The following is a 17,500-nucleotide window of genomic DNA, read 5'->3' on the forward strand; positions in this document are numbered from 1 at the left end:
TGAAGCAGGACTTTGCACTTTGAAGGTGCAAGGGGCATGCCAAAAGATGGTATGATGGCGGTCAGTTTATTCAACAGGGTTTGTGCTTCGCTATGGTCTTCAAAGATGAGGGCGATGTCATCTGCGTACTCCAGGTCGACAAGGCTCTCGCCAGCAACAATTTGGACACCAATGTTCGCCTCATTATTTCGATGACGAAGTTGAACAAGAATGGGGAGAGTGGGCATCCTTGTCTGACACCACTTTTTGTAGGGAAGCTTTTGGAGAGCTCACCATACACCCTCACCCGCCCAGAAGTATGTGAATATAGGGATCGGTTATGTTTACAAACTTCTGGGGCATACCCTGTTGAGCAAGTGTAGTTAACAGAACTGATTGATCAACAGAATCAAACGCACCCTTGAAGTCAAGGAATACCAAGATTGTGGGTCGTCTGTACATGCGGCGTTGCTCTAACACCTGACGGAGTGTGAAGATGTGGTCAACGCAGCCTCTATCCGGTCGAAATCCTGCTTGATTCTCACGAGTCAAAACTTCGCGTGCCGCAATGAGACGGCCACATGATCAACGACCATGATTATGTGGTAATCAGATACCAGCGGAGAGTCCTGACGATCGTTGTTCCTTCTGAAATACGCAAACTGATTTCGATTATGCTGTTGTGCAGACTCGCTCGTCAGTTCTCCTTTCCTTGGGATAACGGTTCTATGCAGGGTCATTCAGTCCACCAACTCCAATGGGTTTCCGTGGCTCTGCAATATCAAATTGCTCTGGATGGAAGGCTACTAGAAATATACGGTCACACTGATGATGAGGGTTGGTTGGACAGGAAATGGGAGGTGGAAAATACCCTCACCATTAGCACTCTTTCAAGCCATCCTACCTGGCCAGATGAACACATATTCAAGACCAACAGATCTTATGGATGTCAAAAAAACCAGACGACCAACTTGCTGTCGCAGTAGCACACGTATATCTTTCAAGCACCGCCTGCAGGTTTTCAGAACACTGGTGGCACATGGCTTATAGCTGACTAGCTGAATTGAACTGTGGTATTCCCTAAAATCCCGGAATTGGTTGATCTAGTTCCAATGGACAAAATGACTTTGCGGTGTACTAATGTGGATTAAGTTTTCTAACAATGGAATAATTAATCGCATACAGTGCATGTATACATTGAATACGAAACAACGGGATGTATACCAAGATAAGGAAGTTGACTAAATTGCTAAGTCTGCTCAGTTAATTGAAATAAACGCGTAGAAAGTGTGAAAACCAGGAATTGTGGCGTAGAAATTCAACACGAACTGAATACCACAGTCTCTCTCGGTAAAGAGCAACCAAGGCAAATAAAGCAATAATAGTGCAACCAAGTGAAGCCCATACCATCCTCCGATGGACAATCGTTATATATCTTTTATTCGCCACTCACCAACCACACGAATACCCCACAAAGCGAAGTCTCATCCGAAGCGATCGTCTCCGTGACAACCGTCTTCGTCCATTGTTCCGTTAGGAGACCGGACCGGGTACAGAGCCAGGTATGCTACCCTCTGCTACTACTTGGAAACAATGTAAAGTGACGACAGTTATGCATTCAATTGCTGCTTTTAAAACACATTGGTTGGTTTTCGAACTCGGCGCGCCGACGAATAAAGCGCTTTTTATGAACGTCACAGGGACTCGACAGTTTCCTTCCGTATCAGAACAAATTGATCGTATGGGTCGTCAGATAGCTTGGTAGAGGACTCATCATCCGAACTAAATCTCATCCCGATAAATGACCTCGTAACCTCATCCTTCATCATTTCTCGAGAGAAATAACCAGCGCCGATCGTCTTGTGGATCCAACCAGAGTTTACCAGATACTTTCTCTGCTTAGCATTTGGCATTGTACAGCCACATGTGCATCTCAGCATGTGCGTGACAGTCGTTTTCTGATCCATGATCCGCATCATCACTAGGAAATCGTCTTCGGCGCCGTGGAAGTTTGAGACGTAGCTGCCATGTCTTGGGGAAACTAGGGACTGATTGGTATCTAGTGAACGTGCGATTTCCGTATGAATTACCTGAAACTTAATCAAACGAAAAAACAACTGTAACGCCTTAACACTGCACGGCTGCGCCTGATGTAAAGGAAAAAAAATCATATACTCCACAAGCACCAGACAGAGTTGCATATTCATCTTTAGTAGAAAGTAAATACACTATCACTTGCTGACAGGTTTGCGAGGAGTAGCGTTCGCACGCGAAAGAGTCGTCTGTCACTGACAAGTGTTCTGCAGCGAATAATCCAGGAGCCATCTGTCACAACCTTTACCAGACCTACAAGCCATTTTGCTTTTGGTAACGCTCGGTTATCAGCTATGCAACGAAAGAGTTCACTGGTAGAATCGGTTTTCTTTAAAATACCGCTTCTCCTAGACAGTGTCAACTTAATGAAAGGTTTTTTTGGTAGCCCAGTAGCGCAGATGGTCGTTATTTTGTTCACTGAGATCGGCGATTTGATTTCAGACGTTTCGTCACCAATGGAGTAACATCATGAGTGCGTTTGTAGGAAGCGGAATGATTCTGCACAACCGCTGACTACAACCTAACCGAGCACTTGTCCGACTAGAAGGCAGCGGTATATCACAAGCGCTTTTGACAGTAAACGGCAACAAAAATGACATATTAGAAAAGAAGTCTTTAAAGTTGTCAGAACGACCTTCGTAGCTGAAGTGTCTTAGAAAGGTGGACAAAATTGAGGGAAGATCATGATCCCTGTCTCGTCCTGTTTTGAGCTCAGTTTAGATATCTCTTTAAATCAGGCGTGTCTTTACCGGTACAATTTGTGGGAAGAAGTGATTGGAGCAAAATGAAATCGAATCCCGAACGATTCTTCCTCTGGAAAGTTGACTCTGTATGGCACCAACTTTCACTTGACATCACTCTCTGTTTTCCTTAGTCATTGTTCAGCTATTGCACCATTTCGGTGCTTAGCTGCCATACCAGCGGAAGAAGGCACGAAGGCCGGGATACTGCCAGGTTGCCCGAGTCTAGACAGGAGTAGTCGAGATGCTGAGGTTCGGTTCGATGGACGGACCTTCCAGTTCGTAGGCTGACGCCTTAACCATTGAGCTATCCCGCGTTCAGTTTTGGTTTGAATAAAAAGAATCAGGAGGGCCAGCATACGTGTTTACTCAATCTGCTAAAAAATCGTTCAGCTGTAACACCCAGTGCCTAACTTCCATGGTACCCGAAGGAACCACGAGGGCTGGGATACTACCGGGTTACCCAAGCTTAGACAGGGGAAGTTGAGAGGCAGAGGTCGGGTTCGAAACATGGGCCTTCCGGTCAGTAAATTCGCGTTCTAACCACTTGAGCCACCTTGCCCCCCACTCTGTCTGATATTCTACTCAACAAAGGAGACACCTTTATCTCCATTCCATCGGCTTTGGTTCGTTGATGTCATTATGTTAACTTTTGTGACACTTTATTTCAGCCTGCCTACCATTTCAACTTTCAATGACTCAGGTAGACGAATATGATTTTGATTCATCTGACGAAGAGGTAAGTCGATGCTATCATTTTCCATTACCTTCAGGACATCCGGAATACCATAGGAAATATTCCGGTTCAATGGTACGACTCTTTCGCTCACATTGGTTATGATACATCCGGACGACCTATCATCCGACCCAACTTCGCCGATGGCAAATCGGACAGTATCGATGAATTCCTACAGAGAGTTGACACTGGGATGGGTGAATCTAACCTCGAATGGCGCACCGTACAGGATCCCCAGACCGGACAGTTCGTTGTTCTGAGCGATAATGATCTAGATATGGTTACGAAAATGGCATCACACAGGGGAGTGCTTAGCGCTGGTGATAGTGGTCCGTACGAAGTAGGTTAAATTTTTTATGACACTTGATTCCGCAGCCATGGAATGACTGGTTCACCAAAGATGTATTAGAAATGCCAGTAACCGCACATCCTCCACAGAAACGAAGTTTCATCCCTTCCCTTCTTGATCGTCGTAGGGTGAGTTGCGGTGTGCACAAACGATATTCCGTTTTTCTTGCCGCCTGTATTGTGTAATTCTGGTGTTACCACCCTCCTTCAAATGCAAGGCGTCCTTTTTTGTCATCCTTTGGACTGTGGTATCTTAATTTGTCTGTCAACCCATCATTGTGCACCGTCATATCACTGAGGATTTTCCCCTCTGCAGATCACTTTGCGGAACTTCCCCGGGTGTAGGTCTTAGAGTTTCGGAACGGCGCTCCGACAGCCGCTGAATTCGGTGCTTGAGCAATTCACTTTACCGGGGCTACTCGCATCTTTCGAATCTCACCAAGGGCCGAAACAGCTGTATGCCCCCACTGAGTCTGGGTAGTTCATCCATTTACTATGTATGGTCCAACTTACCACAAACAAGTTGAAAGCTTCACTGTGGGATTTCTACTCAGATTTGTGCTGCATAATCTTCTGGAACTGGTCAATGCTAGTCGCTCGTATCGAGTGATGAAGCTGCAGTACGAGATAAATTTCTCTAGTACCGTTGAAAGACCGTGTGAATGTGAACATGCCATTGTTATATAGAACTCTATATTCACTCGACGATTACTCAATGTGTGCTTTTTTGTCACCTCACTAACCTTGAATTCATTTCCCTAAACTTTGTTTTCCGAACAGGTTGGTCGGATGGTGCATGCAATCAAAATGGGTTGGTTCAAACCCCGCTTGCCTGCCTGGGCCCTCTCTGATCCCAACGATCCTGACGCGTTGCGGAGGTACGCAGCCTATATGACCTCTGGGAATCTCGGCGCGTTAGATTCGGATGAAGAGGAGGATAATTTGGGCATTCCGTCGGCTTTCGTTTCCTCCTATGTTTTTCCTGATGTCTGGGCTGACCAAGATAGTGGTCCGGGTGTCAAGCCAGACGAATCTGAGAATTCGTGGAGGACAAGGTTTCCGATGTTGTCGCAGGACTATCGCCCTCCACGTCCACGTCCGTATCAGAAGGCCCCTGAAGAACCGCTTCCTGGTCATATTGCATCATACAATCCGCCTCCGGAGTTTATTCTATCAAAGGACGAGGTAAGCCTTCTTGTATGCTATGCGTGGACTGTGATCAAATATGAGGTATTTAGAGGTTGAAGCATGCTGTAGCTTAAATAGCTGGATGTCTCTTTGGATAATAAAAAGAATGGGCTAGTTGGATCAGCGGTTAGAGAGCGAAGGTTCGTGGTTCCAACCCAACCTTTGCATCTCGATTGCTTCTGTGTAGGCTAGGGCAGCCTGGCAGTATCCCAGCCTTCGTGCTTCCTTCAGGTGGCATGGCAGCAAAGGCACCGAAAGGGTGATTGTCCAGAAGTCAGCCGTCCCTAATAACCGAACATCACATCAATTGAACGGATGTGTCACGTGCAGGACACGGACCAAACGAAAGTATGCCCTGATTGTTCAGAATGCCAGCCAATCCGAGTCGAGCATCTTTGACTCGACGCTTCTCGCCTCCCTCACGGAGATTCTGGCACGACCTTATGGAACACTCTGTGACTACCCTATAAATACAGTTGTAATAATTTTCCTTTGTCTCCATAAAGGACTGCTTAGAGCTACCGTAGTGGACGGAGGAAGCCAAGGGACCGATACCGAGTGGCACTACCGTTCAGCAAGACACAACAGTGTTACAGCTGAATGATTATCTTATTATTGTTCATACTCACATCACTCTCGTTTGAACAGTCGTCCTCCTGTCCTGGCCTAATTATTCTGGTGAGTCCACACCAGTGCTTTCCCCCCTTTGGTGTGAACTCACCAGAATAATTACACCAGGACAGGAGGATGACTGTTCAAACGACAGTGATGCGAATATGAACAATGCATATCCCGCAAACCCCACAATAGATTGTCCTCACTATTATTCATTATTATGTTCTCGTGAAACACAAGAACCGTCTCCGAGATGGAACTTATTCACGTCATGTACTACCGCATTCAATCGGTTTAAATAGTCATGACACGCGTTCCTGCCACTTGGACATGATTGACCGCTGTTAATCGTTTGTCGGTTGTTAAACCATGTCAACGTAAAGTCTATCAAGATCTTTCCTTACCGGGATTGTTTATCTCTTTCCTGATGCACTCGCATTATTTGACCACGTAGCAGCGTGCTTAAATTTAATGTGTACTTTCTGTAAGTTATGCCAGCTCTGTTGTAATTTATCTTTGCTGGCAGCAACAGCTAAGGTTAATTCTCGTCATGGTCACTGGAAACATAAATTTTCCTTAGATTTGTTGGTTTGCCTATCCGAGCACTCTGACTACAGATGTTTCGTTGTCAGTCTGGGTGACACCATCAATACGCCTTTATGTAGTGAAACGGTGCGGCTTGTTGAATTTACTTATACACCTGCTTTATGCTGGCACTTTTATTTTTATTTGTTTGAGTGATCGGTTTGAGTAGTCTGCCTTCGACCTTGGCCTTTTCGACTCACCCATTGGTCGACGCTCGGCTGAGCTATGCCCTTGACATCGCTGATGTAAGTTTAAGGAGATTCCTGTCTCCTCGTTTGTATTTCCAGTAGCCGGCTCCATGTGAGTGTTGTGGTTGAGTCATCTTTTATTCAACTAGTGGCGCATACACTGAGTCCAGTTTGATATGTGGATTAGCGGAAACTTCGTGAAGCATTATCCTGGAACTTTCTTGTTTGTCTTGTAGCTCTGCGTACCGAGCTTGCTACGGAAGCTATCATTCATCTGCATCACTGTTTGAATGCTTAAGTCAAGAAAGCTCGAAGAAAGACAGTCAACTGTGGTGAAAAATTGCGTAGATGTTTAAATATCGGCCAAAATCCGAAATATTCGAATAGCTCTGAATGATCATCCGCAAGCCAAACGTCTTGACAAACGTGAAGCCGCGCATTTTAGCAATGACACTAACAGGATGTTCATCTGAAAGCGTGTGGTAGAAATACCGAAGTTGACCTGCTTTAGTCAAAAACACCCAGTGGTACTCAGATATGTCCACGTTTCCCATACTGGGATTTTCGGTGACAGAAAGGAGTTAATCATCGACGGTCCGGATACCCGAAATTCTTGTTGTCAGGTGATACACTCAACATCGATGTGGATAGGCATCCTACTCTGACTTTTCTGGTTAGGAGCGGTTAACTAAATCTTGGATTGTTGCTGTCATCTTTAAATATGCCAGCGTCCCCTGTTACACCGAACGTACAACACTTTCCACTCGTTACAACATCAAGGAAACTAACGAATCTGCCAGCATTCGAAAAGTCATCATAACCCTTTCATGGAACAGCTTAGTACTTGTGACTGATGGACACTTTCAAATGGTCCTATTGGAGAGTGAGTCGTCACAAAGAAATTGGTTGGACAGATGGAGCAATACCTCACAAAGGATTTAGTACCGTTTCGTAAATACAGTGGTGTTAGCTGGTCTGGACGAGGGGATGAAAAAGTTGACCTGAGGCCCGAAAAGCTTCCAGTGCATGCTGTTATTGTCTCTTGAGACCGGTCAGGAGTATGGCTGCGACTCTGCGTGAAAATGACATAAAAATGCCTTGCCAGGTCATAATAGCAATGTCCCTGTGTGGGTGTTCATGCTTATTTGTGGTTGCCATGTTTCACTTAATTCTGTCTTCGCGTGAAGTAGCAACTGGTGTTTTTTAGTTATATACTTTTCGACTTCTCACAAGCTCGGTAGCACCGCATCGGAGGTTTATGACCGCCCACCTGGGACTGCTCAGTCTTTGGTCAGGATACGGCATCATCATCCACCAGCTTCTTAAACGTAGGCATCTGATGTACATGGGCACCACGAATAGAAGTACTCTGATTGACAATGAAAACCTTCATTTTCTTGTCAAATTTGCACTAGGAGGAGACAACCAGTAAGCATTTCAACAGCTCAACATCAGTTGTTGACTTTGAGTGGATCCTCTAATATATTCATCCTTTTTATTTCCCGGCCAGTTCCTTTTTATTTACGTTCACTGGTCACCATATTCCCGGATCTTAATGGTTTTACTAAAAAATTACATACCCGGACATGAGGTATTTGGTACATTTTTTCGCAGATCACTCTCATTCGATTATCCATCGACTATTGATTATTTCAGCAAAAAAAATTGATGAAAGCTTGGCGAGAGAGGCTCTACGATGGCCACGTGTCCCGTGTGCCACCTCAAATGCCGCAAAAATTCGACTGTCTTCGGCACGTTCCTTTTTCCGAACGGTACTTGCGGGAGCGAGAAGAGCGTGTGAAGGATTTGATGATGGCAACACGAGTCGAAAAACAACGTCTGGCGACCACCCCCGAGGCCATCCTCCCTCAAATCCCCAGTCTTTCTCAACTCCGGCCCTACCCAAGCCAACCTGGATTGATCTATGGGTGAGTGGGTTCGAAGCTGGAGATATCCTTTGTGAGGCGGATATTCGCTTCTCTTGTAGTCGTCAAAACCGTGAAGGTGAAATTTTGCTCACTGATATGCAGGTCAGAATGTCGCGGTATGGATTTATTAAGCCTACAACTCAGTGCTTGTTGACATCTATCGATGGCACCCTTCGTCGTTTGTATACAATTCAGATTCTTGTCAGTTACAGGTCTATTCACCAACAATGTTCAGATTGCCACTGTGAGACCCGCGTATTTTCACAGAGTGGGCTGAGTTCAAACGTTGGAGGGAAGCATGCTTAAAGTACGCTGTCCTTCACAAAGACGTCCCCCTCCTGCCAGTTATGCGATTTGGAATCCTAGAAAGTACCATGTACTTGTGGACTCTAATGTCACTAAGTAGGTATCGTTAAAGCAGGTAACATCGTGGGCTATCCTTGGGGATGTACTGTCTTCTTGGCTTGGCGATAAAAAAATAAGCGTATACTGCAGAACTTCCTCTCCCCTTTCCTACGTAGACCTTTCGTTTGTTTACCTGAAATTTTACAGTCTTCGTTTTGTTTGCATGCCCTACTTTCTTTCCAGCGGTCACCGTGGTCGTGTGACCTCTCTGTCCATCTCGCCTTGTGGTCAATGGCTAGCCAGCATTTCTCCGGCTGACGGGTACCTGCGCATCTGGGAGACCAGCACCAACTACTGTTTCAGATGCTATTCTTTGGCCAGCCCAATTGAAAGTCGGCCACCGCCTGCAACAAAGAACAATTCTGGCTCACAAAAGAAGTCTGAACAGCAACAGGAATCAACATCTGACGGAGAGCAAGAGGAGGAGCAGCCGTGCGACAGCGATGAAGAGTGGTCTTGTGAACGACCCACTGCCGTGGTCTTGTGGAACCCAAAGCCGGAACTGCACCTTTTGGCAGCAGCAATGTGAGTCTGATTGGGGTGTTTATATGGTCATGTTGAGGATTGAGACATGAGATTGCACGACATTCCTTACTAATCTGCTCGCCTTCATCGATCGGTACTCTGCACCCATCACCAGTCATGGAATGCCCCAAGCTGAGACACTGTTTCAGCAGTTATGTACGATCAATTGGGTATTCACTATTCAAGAAACCTCTTCAACTGCTTTTCTTTTTTGGCGTAGCATATCTTGTTCACTTAAGGACTCAGTGGTGGGTACTTGTCCGTATTTCAGGCATAGTGAGATTTCCAATTTTCAACCAGAGTTGTGTCTTGTAGTTGGCAAGTCTACTTCTTGTCGCGGTTCGTCAGCAGTGTATGATTGACGCAACCCTAGGGAATTTTAATCTGGCAATCTTACTGATTAGCGTGAACATTCCATGCCTCAGCTGTGAATGTCAGATTGGCAAGCCGATTGACATACGCACCGAGAGAATATTGTGATACTCTTCTTTCCGCCTATTTCTTATATGATATGCTGTTGATTCGCTCTTTGAGTGGAAGATTCTCATAACTGTGTCCATCGTTATGCGTATGCATTAATTCCTTTCGAAAGGGGCCTCTTTTTCACCAAATTTCCCATTTCCCAGAGTACGTCATACCGGTTTCCTATGAAGTTTTATATATTTGGGCGGGTCGTCTCTGCTTCCCTTGAGAATCCCAAGAGTCTGTGAATTTACCCCCCGAAGACAGGCTGAGGGCTCCTGATTTGTACGAAAATCCTGTAAAAGGATACACTATTCACTGTCCGGAAGCCGGTTTTGAACAACATAGGCTTGAGATGCAAGCCAATGCACTGACAGTTTCCAAGCCTGATTAAAACAGCTGAACAAGCCCGAATCCCAGTCCAACTCCAGGATCTTATTGTTACTACATGGGCTTCGACTCGTCTTTCAGTTAAATTAGTTAATCATTTCTAGACCACGAACAAAATCCAGTTTGAGTTCCTCTTTGATGCTCTTCTGTCATTGCCGACTATCGTGCAAATGCACACGCCACATTCTGGCTTTATTGAGTGGTGTCGCGTATGTGACACTTAGCGGCCAGTTAACACTGATAAAAGGACGTTTTGGGTAAGTGCGTGGTCGGATGCCGCCATCGTAACTAATACAAAACCTTCTGCCTGTTGTCTGGATTGGTCGACAGCTGATTAGAATGGGAATCACGTCTCAGAGGAAGGGACCCTAGCAACAAGCGGAGAAAAGTTCGAATTTCCTGAATGAATGCAAAAAACACGATGTTTTTAGGAAAGAGATGAGCACATGTGAAAGCTGTCAGATTTAGACAACAACAACAACAACAACGAAATTTACTCAGCACCCCTTGCAAAACTTATTCAGCGTGCATAACAGCAAGCAAACACAGAACCCAAGGTAAAACCAGCGCTTTAGAAGTTGCGAACACTGTCGCCCAATTTGGATGCAGACCGCTTGCGCTCTTTTAAAAACCCGCAGATTTTGCTAATAAACTTGGATTCCCCTGGAGTTTTGGCCAATTTCCGGAAGCTGTAGATTGGAGTCGGTTATGTGCCATCTGCAGATCAGACGCTAGTCTCCACATCAAGCAGTTCTCCTCGGGATCGTCGTTTCCTGTGCTTTCGGGTCAGCTATTTTGTGTTGGGGGCTTCGGGAAATCCCACTGGGATCGCCCCAGATTTAGAAACAACAACAACAACAACGAAATTTACTCAGCACCCCTTGCAAAACTTATTCAGCGTGCATAACAGCAAGCAAACACAGAACCCAAGGTAAAACCAGCGCTTTAGAAGTTGCGAACACTGTCGCCCAATTTGGATGCAGACCGCTTGCGCTCTTTTAAAAACCCGCAGATTTTGCTAATAAACTTGGATTCCCCTGGAGTTTTGGCCAATTTCCGGAAGCTGTAGATTGGAGTCGGTTATGTGCCATCTGCAGATCAGACGCTAGTCTCCACATCAAGCAGTTCTCCTCGGGATCGTCGTTTCCTGTGCTTTCGGGTCAGCTATTTTGTGTTGGGGGCTTCGGGAAATCCCACTGGGATCGCCCTTTCCAAATGACCTTGCATCCATCAGCCAAACAACCGAACACAGTCTTCGCCAGTATGCAGTAACGCATTCAGCCGCCGCTCTGCTCGTGCAGAAGTGGACTGCAGTTCCCTACAGAGGAGACATTTGAAGGAGCAGACTACAAGTGGTTTGTTTTTAAACATGACCTCTCCTTAGGGGATCTTGACCTTTAAGGTAGACTTCAAGCAGCCACCCGAAAGGGTCTGTTCTATCTCTACAGGGAGGGAGGCTGTTTTAGTCTTGTGCGTTATAGGCAAAAGTATTGTTCTGATGCTCCTTAAGAACACTTTTGTTTTGATTCTATCAACCAGATACCTACAGGACTTATGGATGACCAAATGGATTGATGGTGCTTTTTCGTTTTTGTTGAGAAGAGATTTTGTGCAACCGGGACACGCAGATTAGGTCTTTGTTGGAAGCAGGTTTGTGGTTGCTGGAGCGATATCTGTCTGGAGGCTAGCCACCCCTAATAATCGATAAGCACGTCAGTTGAACGGATGTGTCACGTGCGGGTTACGGACGAAGGCATGCATAGATTGGTCAGAATGCCAGTCAATCTGGATAGAGCATCTTTATCTCGACGCTTCTGGCCTCTTTTCACGGAGGTTCTATTATGACCTTTTGGAACACTGTGATTACCCTACAAATGCAGTTGTAATAATTCTCCTTTGTCTCCATAAAGGGCTGTCTGAAGCTGCCGTACCTTTTGGTATACCATAGTGGGTATAGCAGGAAGCCAAGGGGCCGATACAGAGTTGCACAACCGTTCAGCAAGTCACAACAGTATCAGTTTCAAGCCAAGTCTCACGGGACCTCAGTGAAGTGATCTCAGTCAGCCTGTAGGACTTTTCGGAAGACTGCACTCTTGGCACCCACTTGATTTTTGCTGTATTACTATCTATAGCGCTGTTTTTTCATTAACCTTGTTTTCAGTTAGTTGGGGATGATGCTACATGCAGCAGTTCTAAGTGCGTATTGAAGTCAGTTTCATTCCAGAGTGTTTCACTGAATGCTCCAAGCTGTAGGCACCTGGGTACTTGCGATTGGCTGGTACCGGGTCGCTACTTCATTCACTCTTCCCTTCTTGTCACTCTTTTCACTCAACCACAAGGTTTACTTATTCATCAGCGAAATACACTCATTTGTAAACAAATTTGGTTTTTCGAGAGACTCACCTGGAATTCAGCTGAATCTCTCGTTTATGATGTTTTCGACCAACTGAATGTGCTGCACCAGGCCGCCTCATGTTTCAGTTGGTACGATACTTGTGTAGACGTAATACACTACTCATAAGGTCGCTGAATATTCTTCGACCTCCCACGACTGGTTTCGCCCTTCTTGGGGCTCATCAGATTGGCGCAGCCCCTCGAGTTTTCATTCTACATTAATCCAAATTGCACGAAACTAACGAAATACACTCAGTTGCAAACGGTTTTGGTTTTGCGTGAGGCTCGCATGTGACCTAGCTGAAACTCTCGTTTATGAGTTGTGTGTTGCGTTTATTTAGTCATGTTTAATATAGCTAAACAAACGTTGTGGTTGTACGGCGAAAACGTCAGTGTCAACACTCATGTTTTCCTCCCTGTTGATGATCATGATGATGCCTATTGCTTACTTCGAATCCCTTTTCGTTCATGCTGATCTCTATTGCCACATTTGTATGTTCTTTTGAAAAATGCATTATAGCGTTTATTCCCAAATTAATCGCGCCATAAACACGCCATCCACAAAAGTCGTTGTTTCCATCACTGATCGGACTTGCTAACATGTCATTCTACGCTAATGTGACCTGTTTTTTATACTTTATCCTCGTTCTAATTAACCTGCAAGAGAACTCGAAATAAACTCAATTCAGAATGGAACGGTCATGTGCCGCTTCGTGTTATTCCCCATTTTGTGTCATAACAGGGCGTGTAGCGTCGGGATATATCCGTATTCTTCTGGACTTTGTTTTTTAAACTCTGTCCGATATATTTCATGAATTTCTTTTTCGCTCCACAGCGGCCAGTCGATATTCCTTATCAATCCTGGACTGTGTGACCGCGTACGTGTGGAACAGACCAATTCTGGTCTTGAACAGTGGTGGACTAATCGAGAAACGGAGAAATCGCAGAAGAGCGCTGCAGTAGAGGTAAGCTGCTGTTTCACCCATGCTTTTTGTTTCACGTCCACCACTGTTTGTGTGTCATTCAGTTCATGGTAGTCACCGTGTGCAAAACGAGTCACTATCTGATTTCCTCCGTCTTTGAATGACTTCTGCTGCCTGAAACTAGAATAACTCATTGAGGTCGGGCTTCCTCAACCCCCTGTTCCTGAAATTTCGTTCCTTCATACAGTCAGTGAATTGCATATTCTTGCCAAAATTCCGTTTTTAGTGTTTTCGTGACTAGTTTTCCTATGGGCTAAATAACGGATTCGTTCTTTGGGTTTTGACGTCCTATTGGGATCGCATCACCTGTTGGTCCAACTAGGATCGCCTTTGGGATGGTTTGCTTGACTCTACTTGTTTCGCGCGTCCCTACATAATCGGTCTGTTTTTTTGTTGACAAACACGGCTGTCCGGCAGAAAGACCTTGCTCAATGGATACGTCCGAAAGGTCACCGTTTGGCACAGCCTAATCTGCTAACCTGCCGCCCAGTATTTTGAAGCAGTAGACTGATAGACGGACTATTCGTTCCACACTGTAACCCCTAAATTTCACCCAGCTTGGACCCACTAAACAATAGTTCTTTTCGAAACTGTTTACACTCCCTACTTCCGTTTCGATCCCATCGGTTGCAATCGTTCGTTCAACTAGTTAACCGGCCTTGACTTACCATCAAGTTAGTGCATGCACACGAGAATGTGAGCTAACTTATGTGGTATTAGCTGTCTTATCACACATGAGCTCAACTAAGTGCGAAGGCACGCAGCTCTCCGTATTACGCCCCAGACTACTGTGAGTGAAACCATGAATGTGGTAGTTCCGGTGCTTTCTGGACACAACGTTGGCTACCAGCATCGGGTCCACACTTTCGACCAATCAGAGCTCGGCTTGATGCTGGACCGGCAAGGGGTCCGATCGCGTGCGAGTTAGGCTTCTTGGCTGGGGGTCCGATCGCGATTAGGCTTCTTGGCTGTAGCAGTGCCTAACTGCAGTCGGTAAAGCGGTTTTGGTGCGGAATTAAACCCAACATGACCAGAATAGAAAAATTAAAATCATGTGCTACTGGCTGACTGGAAGTTGGTCTCCTGCATTCACCAAGCGAACGGTTCTTGACAAACTGTACAATCACTGGCTATATGAAGGTGTACATGTCCAGCGTCAGTGATGACAAGCTCTAATTTACCTCGATCATTTTGATAGTGGTGACATATTCTTAGGAATAAATTATGGTCGATCGCTTGAGACCCCCACGAATCCTCTTGGACACAGGTCACTCCTTCGCCAGTCATCACCTAATGTATACTCCCTTTTTTGTGTTACTGCAGACGGTGTCGCGTTTTATGCGGAAACATAATAGCCACATACGACCACACTGAAGCAAGTTTCCTGAAATCACTGAACTTGAGCCCGAGGTCGATTTATTTCTTGAGTACAGTGATATCACCGGCTAAAGAATTCCCCTTCTTCTATCTCATCAACTTTCTGCAAATCACTAGTTAAGTATCCCAAATCAAGAAAAGGACAGTGGGGTTTCAGTAATGACCGATGGGCTTGTGTTTCACAAAAAGATCATATTTCTGAATGAGCAGTACCAGCAAGGCCGATTCGAAACGCTCCAGTGAGTGAATATGAATCACAGCATTCCCGCGGAAGAATGTCTTAATTCTCAGCTGCAGAGTTTCTCATAAAGTGTCTCAATAAGTGGTTTATGGATGCAAAAATGGACACAATATTCGACTCTTTTCTTGCCGAATCGCTAGACTAATTTGCGCTGTCTGGAGAAATTCCTAATTATTGCCGTTGCGAATTTGTGGCTTGGATGGAAACCTTATTTTAAGGGACTTCGGAAGAACCTAGGATTACTTCGCTGCTATCCTCCTCAACTTTCTTGTTTGTGAAGTAACGTTTTTAGAACTAGGAATATTGAAAAGTAAAACTCCGTCTGGCGTGAATACCGAAGCCTAATTAAAGGACCAAGGTTGATCTTCCGATAACACGGGCTCAAGACAATTCGTTACAATACATACTTGTGTATTCTCCACCTTTATCTATAAGTTGTTCACCCGGAAACGGCTTTATTCTGCACATGGTTCCTTGTTTTATGTTCATCGACAGAGTCGGCTGGTTTGAGAGAGCCGAGAGGTCCACTAATGGGCGGATCGTGTGCAGGTTAAAAGCCAAATAGCACTGTTCCGCATGTGTGAATCCCTTAAGACCGAACACGTCGGCGAGATTCCCAGTTGGCTTGATGACGGCTTATTTCATTGCTCAAGATAGAACAGCCTTCAAAGTAATGCTTGGGAAAAGGTAACGGTCTAGTCGCCCAAGTCTTGAAAAAATTCCTATGACTCAGTAGACTCCATTTGGAAAAATGTGATGGTCAAGATCTTTCGGGCATCAACATTTAACAGTGAATTCTTTTGTAAGCAGTTGGTATCATCCACATAAATCAAGTTGCAACGGTGTATAGCTGTCATGTCACCCGAAAAAAGCACTAGAACTGAGGTACTGCCAAGTTGCCCAAGCCTAGACAGGAGCAGTCGAGATGCCTAGGTTGGGTTAGAACCACGGACCTTCCGGTCAGTAAGTTCAACTCTTCACCACTCTTCACCCCTGTCTAGGCTTGGGCAACCTGGCAGTATCCCAGCCCTCGTGCTTCCTTCGGGTGGCATGGCAGCTAGGCACCAGAAGGGTGCTACAGCTGAACGCTTCCACTGAGCTCACAGCACTGGTCTAACGCGCTTAGTAGCTTTATCGAATTCGCCTCAGTTGCAGTGAATGCGTGTGGAATGCACATCCTGGACCGATTCACCGCTTCACCGTCCGACTAGATCACAGTGGATTCTTGCTATGATGCCAACTGGATATAAATGACGTTGAACCGTACTTCTACTTGTACGCGTATGAGTATGGTACGAAGACGTTCGCCACTCTGTTCATGGGTACCTGGTACATCATAGATCCTCTCCTAAGCATGTTTTCAGCCGTTTATGGTCCAGTCACATAGATATTTCAGGGAGCAAGAATAAAAATCGGCACCTGAAAACAACGACCGCCTTTTGCACATCATTCGGTATGGGATTTCTTCTTCAGCTATGTTATGCTGAACATTTCCCACGATCGATTGCCTATGCCATCCTATCCACTCAGTGAAGCGATTGGCCTGACTGACTTATGGTTCCTTTCCACAGAGCTGTTATCAGTAAGCTGGAAAACTTTTAGGTCGGATTGAGAAGTCCTCATTTCGGAATGGCTTGGTTGACAGTCAGTAGTTGTATAACTGGGCTACCGATTGGTTACCGTGCCTTTCTGAAGTGATGACTTCTCAGCTGGTTCCAAACTCCTTCCAGTTGGTTGGAAACCACCACGGACCGTGTGTTCGCAAATTGTCAGTTGGCCACCTACTGTCTACTGTGGCGTGGCAAATTTATCAATTGGACCGCTGCGTGAGGAGAGGTCAGTTACACAACTACCGATTGCTTACCAAGCCCTCCTGAAGGGTTATCGGTAAAATTCTAAGAGCTGCTGTTATTTCGTTCCAGCGTCCTGAAACACACGAGATCGTGTGACACTAGTATGGCATCATCATCATTGACAGCATGACATCAGTGTTCAACACCGATGCTTCACTGCCGTACAACCATGACTTATTTGAAGGCCTTATTGTTAGGAAAAGAATAAAGTTGGGCAAGGGAGGCACTTAGTGCTAGCTTAACACAATCTCTGCCAGGTAAGGGTTGGCCACCTCTCTGTTTACGCCACTCCGAATTGGGCATGGAAAACAGTACCCTCTTCGGCAAACGATGGTTCGGCATAAGTAACACATGTCCCAACCAACGCAGCTTCTGGTGCTGGATACATTCTTCAGTGGAAGTACCCGTTACACAACCGAAAACACGCTTTCTAACTCCCTCGTTACGGATTCGCCAACACCAACCCACA

At 45.5% G+C, this 17,500-nt stretch overlaps 2 protein-coding genes across 2 annotated transcripts in view; one reads left to right on the top strand and one right to left on the bottom strand.

Annotated features, from left to right (window-relative positions):
* Window positions 1–3,507: 3,507 nt before the first annotated feature.
* T265_04726 (hypothetical protein) overlaps window positions 3,508–17,500 on the top strand; it is a gene marked incomplete at both ends in the record, with an annotated part of 85,019 nt that continues 71,026 nt past the window's right edge. The window contains 7 exons of the mRNA XM_009169539.1: window positions 3,508–3,552; window positions 3,587–3,889; window positions 3,925–4,026; window positions 4,678–5,082; window positions 8,130–8,401; window positions 8,954–9,331; window positions 13,413–13,542. Of these exons, the coding sequence (XP_009167803.1) occupies window positions 3,508–3,552; window positions 3,587–3,889; window positions 3,925–4,026; window positions 4,678–5,082; window positions 8,130–8,401; window positions 8,954–9,331; window positions 13,413–13,542 (1,635 nt within the window). The remainder of the gene's footprint in view (window positions 3,553–3,586; window positions 3,890–3,924; window positions 4,027–4,677; window positions 5,083–8,129; window positions 8,402–8,953; window positions 9,332–13,412; window positions 13,543–17,500) is intronic.
* T265_04724 (hypothetical protein) lies at window positions 5,206–16,355 on the bottom strand (the record flags this gene model as incomplete). The annotated part of the gene is made up of 3 exons (XM_009169537.1): window positions 5,206–5,369; window positions 5,410–5,649; window positions 16,283–16,355. 3 exons carry the CDS (start codon window positions 16,353–16,355, stop codon window positions 5,206–5,208), a joined length of 477 nt encoding a protein of 158 aa, XP_009167801.1.

Source organism: Opisthorchis viverrini (genome assembly GCF_000715545.1).
Source record: "Opisthorchis viverrini unplaced genomic scaffold opera_v5_79, whole genome shotgun sequence".
NCBI lineage: Eukaryota > Metazoa > Platyhelminthes > Trematoda > Opisthorchiida > Opisthorchiidae > Opisthorchis > Opisthorchis viverrini.